General features: G+C 44.9%; 1 protein-coding gene across 3 annotated transcripts in view; it reads right to left on the bottom strand.

Moving 5' to 3' along the window:
• KCTD15 (potassium channel tetramerization domain containing 15) overlaps positions 1 to 18,035 on the bottom strand; it is a 179,667-nt gene that overhangs the window by 14,668 nt on the left and 146,964 nt on the right. For all 3 annotated transcript variants that reach the window (XM_085637388.1, XM_085637386.1, XM_085637389.1), the window contains exon 4: positions 6,281 to 6,586. In XM_085637388.1, the coding sequence (XP_085493514.1) occupies positions 6,281 to 6,586 (306 nt within the window). The remainder of the gene's footprint in view (positions 1 to 6,280; positions 6,587 to 18,035) is intronic.

The raw sequence follows: 18,035 nt of genomic DNA, 5'->3' as shown, positions 1-18,035 counted from the left end.
TGGATATTTACAGTAGTGATCAGAGATAAAAACAATTGTGAAGTGCTCGTGTTAAGTGAGAAAATATTAAGAAAGTAAATTCCTCATGCTGCCTGGACTGTGTTTTATTTTTGTCTGGAGCAAGGGAAAAGAATAAAAAGGGGGGTGTGCAGACAGGGCGTATAATGAGTCCACTGCACAATCAGTCCGAGTGATTGGTCGACATGTTTCAGCCCTTAATTCGCCCCAAAGGGTCGGGGGGCTTTCGTCAGGACCTTAAGAACGTATAGTGGATGGTGAAATAAAGGGATATTACCCAAAATCAAATTAGGAGTTCAAATGTCATTCTGTATTTCGCAGGCTGCACGACTTGTGCTGATGCTGTCTTCCTGTGACAGGAAGACAGCGTCAGCACAAGTCGTGCAGCCTGCGAAATCCCGCAGTAGATACGCGTCCGTACCTATTCACCGAAGCCTTGAATACCAGCAACTTAAGGTAAACACCTTCTTTGGAGCTCTACAGAATGACATTTGAACTCCTAATTTGATTTTGGGTAATATCCCTTTATTTTACCACCCACTATACGTTCTTAAGGTCCTGACGAAAGCTCCCCGACCCTTTGGGCCGAATTAAGGGCTGAAACATGTCGACCAATCACCCGGACTGATTGTGCAGTGGACTCATTATACGCCCTGTCTGCACAACCCCCTTTTTATTCGTTTCCCTTGCTCCAGACAAAAATAAAACACCGTCCAGGCAGCATGAGGAATTTACTTTCTTAATATTTTCTCACTTAACACGAGCACTTCACAATTGTTTTTATCTCTGGTCACTACTGTAAATATCCAGTGGTTCCCTCCGGGTGGAGGAAGCATAAAAGAAAACCCAATGGTGATGCTGTCACGTTTTTAGAAAATTAGGCGGAGAATCAAGATATACCGCCCTATGAACCGCTTAAATGTGAATGAGGGTTTTTTAAGGAATAAATGAAAAACCGCACAACCCTGGAAAACAGATACAAGTGATCCATTCTATTTTTGATTATCAACTAGGTGGGAGAGCAGAAATGTGTCAATGTTTTCATCTTTTTGATGGGGAAAGAACATAGTGAATGTCATGGCTGCTTTTCCCTAATACTGCCACAAACAGCCCACAGAAATCACAAATATCTGTGGTTCCCCAGCCCTCAATGTGCATCACAAGGACAGCTCTACGAAAGCATTGAATTGCTCAATTTACCAATGCTTTTACATCACAATTCACAAATGGGGCCTAGTTTTATTTCGGTGCCCAGGCCTATTTTCTGTCCCTGACTAAGTGAGACAAAGTGCCGTGGCTCACTGATGCCATTTGAACGTTCAGGGGCGGCTCTGGGCTCATGGTGGCCCTGTGCAGGGAGCGTAGGTAGGGGGCCCCGGAAGAGGGGGTCCGGGCGGGGCGGAAGCCGGAGGCCGCCAAATCCCTGCCAGGGGCTGCCACGAATATGTATTGTATCCGATTCCTCGTGGTCAGGCGGGCCCTGGGGTTTGGCGGCCCTGTGCAGGTGCACAGCTTGCACATGCCTAAGGCCGCCCCTGGAACGTTCTCTGCAAGTGGAGATCAGCTAAGTGCACCTGGAGACACCCACATACTACAGCACACAATAGATGCAAGAAGTTTGCTACAAGGGCCTTTCATTAAAACAAAAAAGCATCACAGTTGTTGAGCATATCACAAAATGTGTGGAAGATGCAGAATTGTTTGTTTTGCAAGGAAAGAAGAATCGCAACCCGAAGGCTAATTTTAAACCTGGGCATTTGTTGTCAGCTGCCTACCTTAGCGCTGTATTAAGTCTTTGCTAACTTGTGGTTAAAGCTTTCGAAGTCTGTGCCAGCCAGTTTTTTTTTTTTTTAATTTAGAACTAACACAGAACATGCTAAATAAACCCTGTGCACATCTGTTCCACGTTCAACCTTTCAAGTGGCACTATCCACAGACGTGTCTGTGTAAACGAAGGTCTGTTTGAGGGTGTGGAATTTGAGGCAGTCCTCCTCCCTGCACACTCCACACATTTTGACATCAGTTGTGTCACCACATTTGAAGGGTTGCTGCTTTCTAACCATTTCAGTGCCGCGCCTGCCCAGTTAACGGCTATGACTCCAGCTCTTTCATTTTTAATTCCGTGTCAAAGATCAGAGTGTGAAACTTTTTGTGTTTAAAATAATCTGGGGGAGTTTTATGTAACATTTTGAACGAAGTGCAGGGATCAATGTTTTTTTTTTAAGTCCACACCGCAGGCACCATCATTTAATTATGAGAGAGACATAAATAATGCATTTTTCAGTGTTGCCTCCTTCTACAAAAAGGCATGAACAGGCTTTTTGTGTGTAGTTTTCGAACTCTTTCCATAACGCGCCCCGGGCTGTTGAGGGGGAAGGGGATAGGTTGCTTCAGGCTGCACGCTGATGAAAAAAATTAACATTGCTGCTGTAACACCATTACCAGGACAGCGTGACGCCAACCAACATGGAACAGAAGCCCGATTTATTATTATTGCCCTTGAAACAAACCGCAAACCTAACGTACCAGAAAAAAAATGCCGAGGCGCCGCCTCCACCCCTGGTGTCCTTATTTCCACCCTTTAGAGCACATGTTCTTGTAAGTAGTAAACTCAGCAAATACACCGATCCCCAAAACTGAAGATTTGAACAAAGGTGGGTGAGCACAAGTTGGACATTAGGAGTCATAACATTTACCCTGTCTTGTAAAAGTGTATTTGCTTCAGAATATAAGTGTAGGGTGGAAAACTATTATTGTAGAGCACACATATAAAAAAAATATTTGTCAAAGTATTTCTATAGCACAGACCTACAGTAACACAGTAAATGAAGTAACAAAGCATTGCGAATATTAGTATTTCATTTTTTATATATATATATATATATATATATATATATATATATATATATCTCTATATATCTCAATATCAATTAGAGGCTTGCAGAGTGTAATACACAATTTATTACCTTTATAGAGCTGAGGAGGGCCATAACTTGTGAAATGAAAGATGTCTCTCTTCCTTCAACAATAGTCTTGAATAGCATATCACACTCAGCTGAATTACATACAGCTGGATGGGCTACTCAGGCACAAAGGTGACGGATATGCCATCTGCTGTATCACAAGGGCATTATATCCTGCAGCACTTGTAAGAAGGTGGCAGGGTACCCATTCTGTCAGTGACGTAGGTAGCCCTTTAGCCGGCCGTGCTGCCCCCGAAGTGTAGAGTGGTGGGGGGGGGGGGGGTGGGGTACGATTGCCACCCCAAGTCGGCAGGTAAGGCCATGCCGCCTCCAAAACTTGTGCCACCCGGGGTGGACCGCTCCCCACCCCCTTGCTACGCCACTGCATTCTGTCAAACTCTAAATCAGGTCCATATTTTGTAGATTTCATGTGCAGAAACTATACACAGTGTTGTCCCACAACAACACAGCACAAGACGAAATGTATGAGTACTAAACCTGCCTCTACTGTAGTTATATTAATGCATTTAACCCTTTCCCTTCAGTACTGTGTGAATCTGCCTTTACACATATTTCTAATATCACGTTTTATTGATCCAGATGTATTTCCACTTTCATGGCGTAAACATCGATATGCCAGGGGAGCCAATTGTGCTTCAATAAAAGCTTGTTATTGGAAACAACTGTACTAATAAAGCCGCATTCAGACCTTTATTATCACAGTGGAAAGGTCCACGCAAACGTGATTACTATAGTAACCTCAATACTCGAGAAAACCCTCACAGATGGCATATTACCACCATTTTGCGAAGGGAAACAAGTGGTCCTATACCCAAGCGTTCTATTTAATAAGCTACAGTTTGCATGAAAAATATGCTGTTTTTCAAACATGAAATACCTTTTGAAAATAGTTAAATACGGGACTACTCTTTGATTTTCTCCAGTGAAAAGGAACATTTTTAATTAGGCAGTTCAAAAGTTTAGTTTTAGAGTTTATGCTTTGCTCAGAAGCACTTTGTGCCGGTAGAAGTGAGAGGATTTAAAACCATTGCCAGCAAGGTACAAAGAACGACGGGCGCTGATTGTAAAGACAATGTTTTATTTACCAAGTATGAAGAAAATTCTGCTTAAAGAAAAAGGCGGTGGTGAAGCTTAGCAGTGTAGGCGTGGCCGCCATTATCTAAATTCGATATTGGATTCCTTTCCATACAAAAATGAACCCAAGAAAGGACAACAAATGGTTCACAGACAATGTGCACCTTCCAAAACATCAAAGTAAGAGCGCTAAAATGACAGTAGAACAAAACAAATCTAAATTCAGATCTGTTTGCATGTACAATACCCTCCAGAGGCTGTAAACTTGCTGGCACCAGGAAAAAAACAGTAGCACTTCAAGCTAATGTTACAAAGTACAAGTCAACCATAGAGCTTTTCATTGTCTCAGAGAAATACTGATCCCTAACATCTGTCAAACTTTCAGGTGCATTCTAAAGATCTGTGTGACAACCTCTTTGTCATCAATGTTAAACTCAATGCCCTCAGCAGGTACATGGCCTCCTCCTCCCTTTAACACATGGAGTCCCCACCTGCCTCCAGCACCTTCAGGCCCCATTGTCATTCTCGTCACGCTCACACCAACCACTGAGGATGAGGACAAAGGAGGTAAAATCCTTCCAGGCCGATGATGTTTGTAACGCCAAAATTGTCAATATGGCCTACCAGGACTGCTACCACTGATCACAGGTCAATTACTTCCTTATCAGTGGTTCCATCCATCCATCAACCTATCAAGCGCACCACCATCACGCATATCATAAAGAAAACCTTTTTTGACTCATGAGAGTCTCTCCTATTTTAGACCAATTTCTGGTCTACCATTTGTGGCCAATGCCCTTGACATAGTAGTCGTCTGTCAACCCTCATCTCGAAGCACACTAGCTCTTCATTGATCTTCACTAAGGTTTCAGTTGTCAAAGAGGTTCAGAATCAAAGCTGCTAAACATCAGCGAAGAATTCCTTGACAGCTGGGACCAAGACACCCTCTGTGCCCAGATTCTTCTGGGCCTCCATACGGAACCATCAAGCAAAGTCAAGTCAAACAGGGTCAATTTTTTCAAGATTTACCTCAATAACCTTTTGTGTTCTACAATGTACAGCACTTTCACCAATGCCCCAAAAAATTCCAGCCACCCATTGTAAGTTTCACACTGTCTATCCCAGGTTCATCATTGGGTGCAGAAAAACAGGGTAATCCTTGAATGGTGAGGAAACCAAAATCATTCTATTGGGCATGGCCTTGCTGAAACACCAACACGTGTCCAGGCCCTATGATGATTGTTAAAGTACCACCTAAGCATTATCTCTGAGCCTAAAGTGCTCTAAGGGTACCTAGTTGGAGGCTAGTAGCACCCAGGGAATAACAGCTGCCACCAAGTTTATGCTCAGCCAGTTCAGGATCAGGTTTTTCTTTGTTTTGTTTCTTTTCAGGGAGGGGACCCTTTATTCTTTAGTTGGTCGGTGGTGGGGGGGTTCTTGTTTACATTTGGGCTGGAGATTGGTTTGACAATTCTACTGAAACTGTTTCTGTTCTATTGGTAGATGTGTTGAATGTCAACCATTAAGTTGTGCATGACTTCAAAATTAATACAAGCATTTTGATATAAAAACAACACTGATAAAGAAAATAAAAACAATCACTGCCATGCTTGCAGAATAACTAGATGGAAGAAAAAACACACAAGAACGAGCCCAGTCATCCCACTGGGTAAAAATCCTAATTCATAAGAATGACGTCAAATCTTCAAATGGGTATGACATCGTCCCTGTCTGTTAGGATTTGGAAGAGTTGTGAAGTAGGATGGCTCACTAGCGTGCCAATACATTGCATGCTTCATAATGTATGGGAAAAAATAGGGGTGCTTTAGTTACCTTTCTTGGCTACGGCAAACCTTTCATGTTGCTACAAGTGCAGCAGGTGGACGGGTGCCCTCCTGGGAGCAATTTTCCATTCCCTGCTACTAAACCTCACCGATGCAATGGCCACTAAACCTCACCGATGCAATGTCCTGTACAGTTATCTATCACACTGAAATTGATTCGCAGTCCTTGTAGGACTTTCTAGTATGAATTTGTAGATGCTAAATTGCGATCTATAAGAATGTTTGAATCTCATGTGTATAAAATCAAATAATAAAGAGTTGTCTATAAATAAGATATAGAAAAATAAATTATCTTGATAAGCCTTCCATTTCATTAGAGCCAATGAAGCAAGGCCCACAATTTACTTTTAGCAATCTCACCTGAACAGAGTTTAACCGGCAGTATCCGTTCAAGGGGAATCTGATTACGTGGGTCGGATCTTGGTTCCAGCCTGCATTGACCGAGTTGCACATCACATCCCCTGTCTCAGGGAAAATTTCTTCGATTAATGCTTTTTCCCCGCTCAGTGCAATCCGCTCCCCAAGGTCCGGACTCACTCTCACCACCAGGCAATCACATGGCTGGAAATGTTTTCTTTGTTCTTTGTCCTGCTTCCAGCGCTCTAGTTCCTTGATCATTGGCTGCAGCTGGTAGTACCTTGCTTCTTCATATAAGAGATGGAATTCCTATTGGAAATATAACAGTTACAATGAATTGACCATTTCAATAATTAGACATGCACATTCCTGCTTATTGTCAACAAAGGGTGCATAACATGGCGGTGACGGGCAGTGAAAGCTGCAAAACTCCCCCTTCGCCATTGGTAAAATTCTGCCTGTCAAACTAACAATGCATTGACACGAACCTCCGTGACGATGGATCCAGCCAATGCTAAACATGACTGCTGGACTGGCAGCCATCTCAGAATTTGACAGAAAGGGACTCTTTCACGGCAACATAGTACTCTACTCTGTCGTCCTAACGGAGTACGTACCCGTCTGCCAAACTCTAAATCAGGCCATCTATTCCTATTGTTAGATAGCACATCTTTTTGATGAAAAAGGAGCCATCTATATTGCTCAAGCTAGCCCCATAGAGAGCTCAAAGTTTGTTCACTTTATGCTGCTTCATATAGCGGTCCCGTGTTTGTCATCTGCCCACTTGGTTCACAGGACCAATGGCACTTTGCCCTTGCAATATCAGAGTATATGCTACACTTTGGTTAATCTCATAATGTTAATTTGTTATGAGTAAAGGTAATCATATGTTAACTTAATGTTTTTTTCTTCTGTCCTTTTTTCTGTAACATTTTAGTACAGAGCAAGACTGACCTGTTGGACACTGAAATCAGGGTGAGGCCATGATATTAGGGTAGGCCCCGTGTTCTGATCCTTCTCACCCAAACCCCAGGGTTTGATACTACGTAGGGAATGTATCTCGTCATCCCGCAGTCATTTTCCCCGCAGGGAATCACAACGCGGTCGTTAAAACGACCGCGTTGTGATTCCGCATACCATAACTCTGCAAGTCGGAGCAACGACTTGCGGGGGGGGGGGGGGGGGATGGATGTTGGAATAGCATAATTTACTATTCCAACTCCAGTCTGTGCGGACACTAGGGAAGGTGTTGGATTTTAAATCCAACACCTTCCTCCCCCCCTCCGCAAGTCATTGTTCCGATTAATTCAAGAAATCTGTCCATCACTTTTGTTTTTCGTTCATGTGATACCCTAGGTGTGGTGGGTATGCTCAGATGGGATCATGTACTCACTGTACTACAGGTAGGGCCACTGGAATTATGCAGAAGGGTTGACTAAATTATGCGGCAAGAAAAGCCAAATTATGCTGCATAATGCAGCACATTTTTTATAGTATTACTTCATTATTTTACAATTATTACACATAGAAATACTGTGTGAGCAAAGATTTCCCCACAATAGTATCAGTGTAACAACTAAATACAAAATTAAGCAACTGAAAGATGACCAGTTAACTTTTGTGAAGCGCCTTCCACTGCGTGTGAACACATTGCAATGTTTTTTAGTAAAGTTTGATCGGGTGAGATAGAAATGATTTTTATGCAGCAAATGATGGATTATCTGGCAAATCCATAAATATGTGGAAAAAACCTGTGGCCTCAGAATTGCGTAATTCCAGTGGCCTTGACTATAGGACTCAAACTGCACCTTACTGATGATACCCAAATAAGCTGAAACCAGTCTGAGGTTGGTAGTGTTCCCGTTCTAAGGGGATCAGTCTAGTCCGATTGTGTAGGACCACGACGGAGTTGCATATTGCTTGATTCTGTCAGAAGTGCGATGGTGGGCAAAAAAAACAATCGGCTAGATTGCGACCCAGATTAATTAAAAAAATCCACCCATCACTTGTTTTCCTCACTGTAACCCTATGGCCTGCATCGCTTGGTAGACCACAAACAAGTGGGACAGCTGCCTCCTCATCTTTTTGAGGGGAAATAACATCCTCCAGCCTTGGGCAAGGCAGGGAGTTTTATGTTGAATTAAATCGCCTGCCATTTAGCAAGAAGGCCCAATACATATACCCCTATGCCCCAGAGCACGTTTTGGAGAAAAAAGCTGAAATTACCCCAGCTGCTGGGCAAGGTGGGGGCGGTAATATAGAATACATCCACCTTTGAAAATTGTGAGGGTTAAAGGCCCTATTGTCCCCGCCAATGTACAAGTTGGTGGACACTTAAGACGATCCCACTTCATCTACACTGCCAAGATTGGGTTCATTAAATACCCCCACATGACCAAATTGCAATTTTTCCAAATAACCCCAAGGTTTGTGAACATTTATGGTTGTTTGCCAGAATAATATACAGAAATATTGTCTAACATAAATACCATGTCCTAAATATGGTTAACAAAATTTCATCCCTTTGGGTGTTGATTTTCCAACATTAACTACAATGGTGCCATATTTTTGTAGACAATATTTAGGATACAATATTTATGTCATATGATATTCTGACAATGATCTTCTGGTATCACATCATCATTTGCTGTGGAATAAAAACAAAAACAGGAATCCACTTGGCCAAGTTAAAAAAGGGTTCAAGGCTGTCCTGGCTCCCCATCTCTTCATTGATCAAGGCAGCATGTTACATTTGTAAAAGGCTGCAATTTTGTTAAAAAGGTTTCATTTTCATGCTGAATTTCCAATTGTTTTAGGGCTCTCGATATGTTTATAGTGAGAAACAAATCTCCCCCTTCTCATCTTTAGGTATGGCAGAGGGATAGAAATAAACCCCCTTTTCCTTTAGCAAGGCAGAGGGAGAGTACCCTCACATCCAGAGCAAAGTGGTGGGGGGGCACATGCCCTTCAGACTCCTATACAGACATCAGAAGTCCACAGACATGCATACTTTATCAGAAACCCACATATGTGGCATCATGCCCACATACTCTCCACGAGGCACCCACACACCTTTCATGTTCCAAGAAAACCTTACAGCTAGAAACAGACACTCACTATCACATACTCTCCACGAGGCACCCACACACCTTTCCAGTTCCAAGAAATCCTTACAGCTAGAAACAGACACTCACTCCCACATACTCTCCACGAGGCACCCACACACCTTTCCAGTTCCAAGAAAACCTTATACAAGCAGGAGTGTAGGATATTGCAACAGAGCAAAGTCAAAAGCTCCAGCCAAGCAGGACATAGGTATAGAGGTATTTCTGAGCACCGGACATGAGTGCCACGGCTGGGCACCTCAACGAGGTTGTGCAGAAGGAGTTTTGGTGAGGTGTGGCCAAACATAAAAAGAAAACGGAGGCTCCACCACTTGCTATATATAAACTCAGTTAACATCACACAAGCAAATACTATCAACATAGAAAGAACACATCAACCTTTAACATATTTTCAACCTAAAATAACAAACAATAATGTAATCCCATAACAAAAAAAGATAAAAGGGAGTTAAGTTTGACTAATAAGTTGGCATGGTCTATGCCACAAAAATTGAAAAGACAGAAAATTCAAAAGTTCACTCTCCTCTTTAAGCACCATCATAATCACTTACCTTTAACTCTCTCATATGCCACACTTCCAATAAGATACGTGTTTTACCAAACTACAGTTTCAACACAACATAATCCTCACCGTCTGTGCATGCCTTGGAAGGACCCTTTCAGCGGATTGATACAGGTAGTAGCCAGTAGCATAACTGAAAGGCTAAAATACACCTCTTAGCTGATCCAAGAGGCAAATGAAACTTTCTGATAGCAATAACTGATGGAGGCGGACTCAGAGCAACCAATGCGTAAATGAGACTGACTCATAGTCATTCTCTGTTCATGACAGTAGGGCTTGGTAATCACCAGACCTAGGAAAAGGTAGAGCCTCTGGAATTATTTGTAATGCACATCCTGATCTCTGCTTGCAAGCGAGCCTAGTCTGGATTATAACTTGCACTTTTTAAAATCTGGCGAGTATTTTAGAACTTCAAGAGACTGTAAAAAGTTTTGTGAAGAATGTTGTAAGGCAGTATTCATGAAATAAAATAATTATTGGTATCAACTCAACGAGAAATTCTTTTTTCCACATTTCCCGCTCTCTAATGCATTTCCCAAATATGTGATTCGTCCCAGTTTAGGGGCCTTAAGTTGTATTAAGGCCAATTCTGCAGTGACTTACAAAAACACACAGTGGCAGATATAATAACATTTTGATTTGGGGTTTGGTCACAAAAGTTACAGAAACTGATGCAAAATGTTTATTTGTGAATTAGAAAAACAGATTTTGTGCTGCAAAGATGCTTGAAAGTAATGCAAAGCAAGTTTGGTGCCCCAATATACTAAGAGGATACAACCAGACGTGGTGCTCCTACAGGAAACCTAACTTTTGGGGACACAGTGCAGGTTCATGGGAAGACGTGCCTACACTGCTCAGTCCCATAAGGGTTATACCTCGGGGTGCGTCCATTTTAGTCCAGAAGAACCCTCCCTTCCAGGTGGTTCAGCGCTGGATAGATTCTTCTCTCAAATACGTGTGGTACAAGGGCGATGGGGATGGACAGATGTTACTTTGCTTACCGTATACATGCCACCTGGCTACAGGCCCCCATGATGACGAAACACTGCTAAATTCTGTTGGAAACAAACTCGCCTGTTCACATTCTGGGAGAGTATTTTAATGATGTAATGGCTATACAGCTGGATCTGACTGGGACACCTATCCCAACTACCTTGCTTTCACACTTTGTCACTACCCTTGGCCTCGCGGAGTGTTCCGCAGGGCACACCCCTCTGACAGGAGATACTTATACTTTTCTAGGGCCCACAGGGTGTTTTCGCACTTAGATTATATCTTTGCACCGGTGGGAGAAGTGGGGGGAATACTTCAGGCAGAATACTTGGTCTGGGACCTTTCTGATCACTTCCCCCAACTAGTGAAGATGGGTAGACGAGACCCCAGGGATGGTATGGGGTGAAGACTTAATGCATGGGACTTGAAAGATCGGGAGGTGGACACAGGGCTACAAACGGACTGCAAGCTTTACTTTCAAGAGAACGAGGCTCAGTCAAGTCCACAGTGACACTGTGGGAGGCCTACAAGGTGGTCCTGCGGGACAGCGCCCAAAACCTGATTGCCCAAAAGAGGAAGAGAGGTGGGAGCCCTAGAGCACAGACTCCTGGAACTTGAAGGAGATCCATGTCCGGAGATAGAGCCCCCTAGACTTAGACAGTTGGAACTTCTGAGAGCTGAGTACCGTGCTCTGGTGCACAGTGGGGCGGGGAAACAAATGCTGGCTATGCTCCATAGGCTGTATTATACTGATGATAAAGCCAAAAAACTCCTGGCGTGGCTAGGTAGGAAAGAAGTGGTGGCCAAATGGGTTTCGTGGATAGTCAGGCCGGAGGGAAACTGTTTTGAGATGGTTCATTCCATTACGCAGACCTTTGCCCACTATTACGAGGAGTTCTATAAAGCTTAACCCCGTCATGATTCACCAGGTATTGCGCATTACTTGGCATCTATTTCCATCCATGGGTTGGATGCATAGGTGCGTGAGGCGCTAGAAGCAGAAGTTGCACTGGCGGAGGTCCAGGCCACCATGATGAAGTTACGATCCAACAAAATGCAGGTCCCAACAGACTTCTGGTGGAATTCTTCAAGCGATATATAGGTTTACGTGGACCTCATATACTCAATATGTTCTTAGAGGCCGGTAAGCAGGGCATTCTGTTACCAGACCTTCTGCGGGCAGTTATAGTGGTGATACATAAAGAGGGTAAGCCCAAAGAGCACTGTGATTCTTATTGCCAGATTTCATTACTAATATCTGTGAGAAGTTGGCCTGGCATATGCTGTTCCTACTTATAGGGACACCTTGCACCAGTCCAATTCGACTCTTATTGATGATAGGTTTAAGACAACCTTTAAAGAAAGCTATCCTAGTGGTAGCTGTGGAGAGCAGCCTTCAGGCTAAGTCTTGAAGGAGTGTTAAGCTTATTGTTTTACCATAATAACCTCTTGAATAACCAAATGAAAGTGTAGCCCACACAGGTATATATATAAAATATATGTATTTATTCTAGACAGAATCCCACAGTCTCTTTATGTGACTACTGGCAAAGTTACACTTCAAACAAGCATTTATAAACACAATAAATAGCACAGAAATCAATGGGCCCCAGGGGGGGACAAAACCATATATCAAAAAAGTGGTATAAGAACCACGACAATTCTACAGGCAATGCCTAGGGCATTCAGGATCGCTTGCCCCTTCAGAATCCACCCACAGTTATGAGGAAGGGGACCCACGGGAGACGCGTGCAGTGCAAGTAGCTGCTATCGGGATCTCTATTACAGCCTATGGAGAATGTCGCGGTTGGAAATAAACAGTTTAAAATTACTTCTAGCAGGAGTACAAAGTTACAACTTTAGACTTAAGCTTTTGAGATGCCCACAACCACGAGAGTACTGAGGTACCACTGTTACCTGCCCCAGGGAAGCCGGGTGCATAGGTCGTTTCTGCTGTCAGGTCGCGGGCTGATTTTCAATGGGAAAATAGTCAAAAGTTCTGCTAGCGAAAAGCGTCGATGATGCCGTGAAGATCAAAGATGTGAAGAATGTAGAGAAGAACCTGAAAGCAGAGGGAACAGAGTCTGGGTCACGGCAAAGTGACCAGGAGACTCAAAGCAAAGAGCCCTTCGATGTCGGGTGCTTCAGGTGGAAAGTGGTGTAGCTTGGATCTGCAGCCACGGGCTCCGGGAGGCTTCAAGGAAGGCCAGCTTCAGGAGGGCGACTGTCCCACGTCGGATGAGGGTCGCTGCGGTGTTAGTGTCCGGAATGGATCCACTAAGCCTTGGCAACCGCAACCCACGAAGAATGAACAAATCTGCTACAGTGCAGACCCACGAGGTCTGGGAGAGGTCTCCTTCAAGGAGACTGTAGAGCAGGCCTGGAGCAACCAGGGGAACTCTTGTTTTCAAAGATAGACCTCCGCTAGGGCCCACAAGTCGAGAGACAAGGGACCGTGGGAGGCGGCAATTTGGCGTGCGTAAAAGGGCACCCACGGGCCACCGGAGGGGACTAGGGCGCTGATCTTTGGCACAATTGCTGTAGAGTGGTTGGCTCGTAAACGAGCCAAAGCACAACTTCCCCACTGGTCAGGGTCGTGTGCTATGCAAGAGGTGGCCGGTGTCCTGGGGTATTGGGGATCTCGGCACCCACGCGGTCCACGGTGCCCAAACTCGTTGAGCACACTCACTGGCCTCTGGGATGCGCTGGAAACCCACCTCAAGGGTGCTGGAAGTCGTCGAAGTCCGTTGGAGCAGCGAGGTTCCAACCGGGTCACTTGCAGTGTTTCAGGTGCCTGCCAAGCAGGGGGATAACTCCTTTATCCCAAGGGAGATTTCTTCAGTCAGCTGGGCAGCAGCTCATCGAAGGTCAGTTCTGTGAAGTTCCAAATTAATCTGAGGCTCTGGGGCCACGTTATTCACCTTTATCCCCAAGATTAGGGGAGTGTCCAGAGTAGTGTCCACCAATGAGTGGTGAGGCGGGAAAGGGTGGCTACACCCTCTCCCCTTTGTGTGTTTCCCGCCTGGGCGAGGGGCAGGATGCCCCTGAACCGGTTCCAAGCGGTGTATGCAGAATTAGGTCTCTGCAGCTGCCTACGTGCAACTCTGAAAGGACATTTGGTGCACCCACCCTGTTCCAATCCACATTATCCTGTCTGGGGAGATGCTAGCACCTCCCTGCCACAGGAGCCCTATTGTCCAGCTGGCGAGGCTGGGGTTTTCCCCAGCAACAGCCAGCCAGGGTCGTGCAGGTGGCGGGCAGTAGCCATTTTGTGAAACTTGTGCACTTTTAAATTGGTGTCTAAATTCTACCGCTTTTCCCATATCGCCCTTCTAGCAAGGGGAAATCGTACCCTCATGCCCATGGCTGGACTGGGGGTATGATTCCTACATGTTTGACACCAAACACGATATGGTTCTGTGTAGCCATTCTCAAGTTCTCGCGATATCGCAATAGACTTATAATGCGGTTTGAATTTAATTTGAATTTAAAAGCATTTATTAAGCGCACTTATACCATACGGTTTCATGGCGCTTTGGATAATGCGGTGGCCGTCAGCAGAGGGAGACTAGACATTGTAGGCGCGCAGGAATAAAAACGTTTTGAGGTCCTTCCGAAACTGTGCATAGGAAGGAGATGTGCGAAGGGCAGCAGGAAGGGAGTTCCAAAAGAGCGGGGCGAGAACAGCGAACTTTGCTCCGCCAGACTTCTGTTTCTTTTTTTTTTTAAACTTTATTTTTCGTTTTAATACAAACAATCAAATTTCACCCTCTTCTGTTTCTTAAAGCGAGGAATGGCCAACAAGGCCATATGGGTGGAACAAAGTTCACGGCTTGGAAGGTAAGATTTTATAGCAGAGCATACGGTTAAGAGTATATGGTATGGCTACACTACAAACAACCCAGTAACGATTTTACGAAGGTTGCAGAGAGGCCCTACTCATGTAGGGGTCCCCCCTCACACATACCTCAGCACCCTGCCTTGTAGGATTACCAAGGCCTGCTATAGGGGTGACCTATGAGAGTATATGTGTTGTAATGGGGTGGGATATAGGGTACCTATATCCCTGTAAGGGGTGCTAGCACCACCTTACCCAGACTACAGTAGTGGTCTGGTGGTGTCAGTTTGTATGGCTTTCCCAGGGTGGCACAATAAGTGCTGCAGCCCTGGTAGGCTTACTGGGGGACCCATGCCCTGGGTACCTAGGGTACCATCTACAAGGGACTGGTAGGGCATGCCCAGCATCCAATTAGGTTTGTACCTAGAGTACTCACATCAGTTTTAGGGAGAAAGCAGATAGGCTGGGGTCCTGGATAGCAGGATCCCAGCCAGACTAGTCAAAAACCACTCAAATACCAGGCAAAAAGTTGGGGGCAACCATTAGTCAGATTCCACTCTCCTACATAATCAAAGTCAAAATCTTGGCTACAATACTGGCCACAAGATGGTCCATCCATTATAATTTACGGCGGGCACATAACTGGCTGAATGAAGTCCGCAACAGGCCAGAAGCCCATGTTCTCCTCCCACCTGACGCGAAGAAGGAGTTTGTCGCAATGCAATGGCCCTTCTTAGAAAAAACCTTGATAAAGTTTGGCTTTGGGTCCCAATATCAGAAGTGGGTGGGGATGCTTTATCAATCAAGTCAATGTAAAGGTGTCCTCTGACTTCCCAATTTGCTGAGGTATGAGGCAGGGCTACCCCATGTTCCTCCTCTTGTTCCCCCTCACAGTAGAATAGTTGGCTTGCGTTGCGTTGTACAACACCACCCTGAGGTCTGAGGTTTCCATCATCCAGGAGTGGAGGGTATAAAGAGAAAATGTTTCTATATACGGATGACATCCTCTTATATGTGACTGAACTGCTGACGACCCTCCCTCCGATGTTTCCCTGTTTGAGGGATATGGCAATCACTCTGGTTATCGGATGAATTGGGGCAAGTCAGTACTTTACCTTCCACGGGGCAGGATGGACGGGGACGGATGTCCTTCCTCCCCCGTAGCCTGCCCCGAGCAGAGGATGGCTTCGGGTATTTAGGTATTTTTATGACACTGCAGAGAGATCTCTGCTTCGAGCGGAACCTGGGACGGTTGGCGCGAGCATGTTGAGAAGACATGGAAAGGTGGAGAGGGCTGCCCCTCATGCTTATGGGGCCCGTAGCAGTGTTCAAGATGACCTCCTTCCCAAAGCTGCTATATGTTCTGCAGAACACATATTATTGGATCCCCAAAGGTCATCACCGGCTTCCCTGTGGTATTGAAAACACCCCATAACTACTTTAAAAAACAGATGCAGCAGTGTAATCTCTGCAACGGGGGTCTGGCCCTTATGGACCTGGTCAACTGATTTGACTGGTTATTTGCCCCACAGGATCATTCCACCATTAAGCTTGAGCGGGCCCAACGGGGAAAACAATCCTGCCTATATTATCTACGCAGGGGAAAAGGGATGCAGAGAACCCTCTCGGCCTAAAAAAAGGCCATACCGGCCTGGGAGGTGGGGGGGGGGAATGAAGCAAATGGTCTGGCACTGCAGACCCTCGAGGGAGACAGCCTTATGGGAGGGGACCTGGCTTTTGGAAATATGGAAACAGCGGGGTTTTGAGGGCTGGAACCTCCTTAGATCTAACCGCAGCTGCTAACCAGGGAGTTGGAAAAGGGTGCAGTCTCCCTAACTTATAAAACCCTCAATAACAATATGCCCAACACTCTCCATGGGCTGCAAGTGAAATGGGTGGACGATGTAGGAGATCTGAAGGACATATACTGAGAGGCGGTCCTAATGCACCCACTGAAGATGGCAATAAAACCGAGACTCCGCCTGATACAATTTAAGTTCCTTCATAGGGTTTATTATGACAGGAGACAACTGCATTCCATGGGGAAAACACGAGACCCACATTGTTTGAGGTGCCACGTTGGGGCTCTTCCCTTTTTTTACACAGTCTGGAGCTGTCAAGTGATCCAAACCTATTGGGAAGTGGTGATTGAGGAGCTTGGCAAGTTTCTCACAGACTCGATCCCACTGGAACCCAAATTTGTATTCCTGGGGATCCCTAACTATGTTGATTTGCCAAGGGCAAATTTGCTGTTCTGCTGTCTAGGACTAGTGGTGGCCAAAAGAGAGATAGCCTGCCACTGGGGGCGTGGGAGACAGCCCAACGCTCCAGGAGTAAAAAAGGGGCATAGACATGTATATGGTGGCAGTAAAAGACACATACACCAGCAGGGGCTGCTCCTGTAAGCTTTGTAAGATATGGGGTGGATGGATGCACTACTGCTTCCTGGAGAAGCCGGGGAAAGAGGAAGTCTGAGCCAAGATGGGTTGTAGGGAGGTTGTGGATCTGGGACGGTGTATACTGTTGTCATTGAATCTATGTTTTCTCGCTTTTGCAACTTTATCGGCTGATGGATGTCTGGGAAGTGGGAGGGGATTGTGGTGGTGGGGGGTTACCGAGTTGTGTTATATCATTGTTCACACCGTTCTCTTTGTTCCATTGGGGTCATACACCCGATATCCTGTGTGATGTTCTTTTTTTACTGATGCACCCAATAAAAAGATTTTTTAAAGAAAGTAACGCAAAGCAGTGCTTTGCTCTACTTTGCATCAAGGAGGCTTTCCATGGATGGTGCATGGGCGTTTGCCACACAACCACCCATAGTTTCTGAAACAAACCCGTTTCTATTAACAACTGTAGACAGGGTTTTGTGGCAAAAATAGCGCCTCTTTGAGAAGGTGTTAAAAAGAAGAAAAGTTTGTATTTATCCAAACCTTTTTGACTTGCATCTGTGCTACACTGTACAGCACATTTCTAAAGTGCGAAAAGTTTTACACTTTGTCTAGGAATAGTATTTTGCATTGTAAAGGTATCCTTCTAGTACAAAACCTATGCTAGACATAATGCATACACCTTTGCACCATTGTGCAAAAGTGGTTTCTTGGCTCTAGGCAGTGCTAGGGAGAGAGCAGGCCAGTACCCTATGTTAGTAAATATGAAACTTTCTTATTCTCTCCCTCAATGCAACACAGCAACTTTGGTTGATGAACTGCATTGCATGAGTTTTTAGTAAACCTATCC

This window comes from Triturus cristatus, chromosome 12 (assembly GCF_964204655.1).
Source record: "Triturus cristatus chromosome 12, aTriCri1.1, whole genome shotgun sequence".
NCBI classification, from domain to species: Eukaryota; Metazoa; Chordata; class Amphibia; order Caudata; family Salamandridae; genus Triturus; species Triturus cristatus.
The sequence above is the reverse complement of the archived record's forward strand: the minus strand, read 5'-3'. Positions and strand labels throughout refer to the sequence as shown.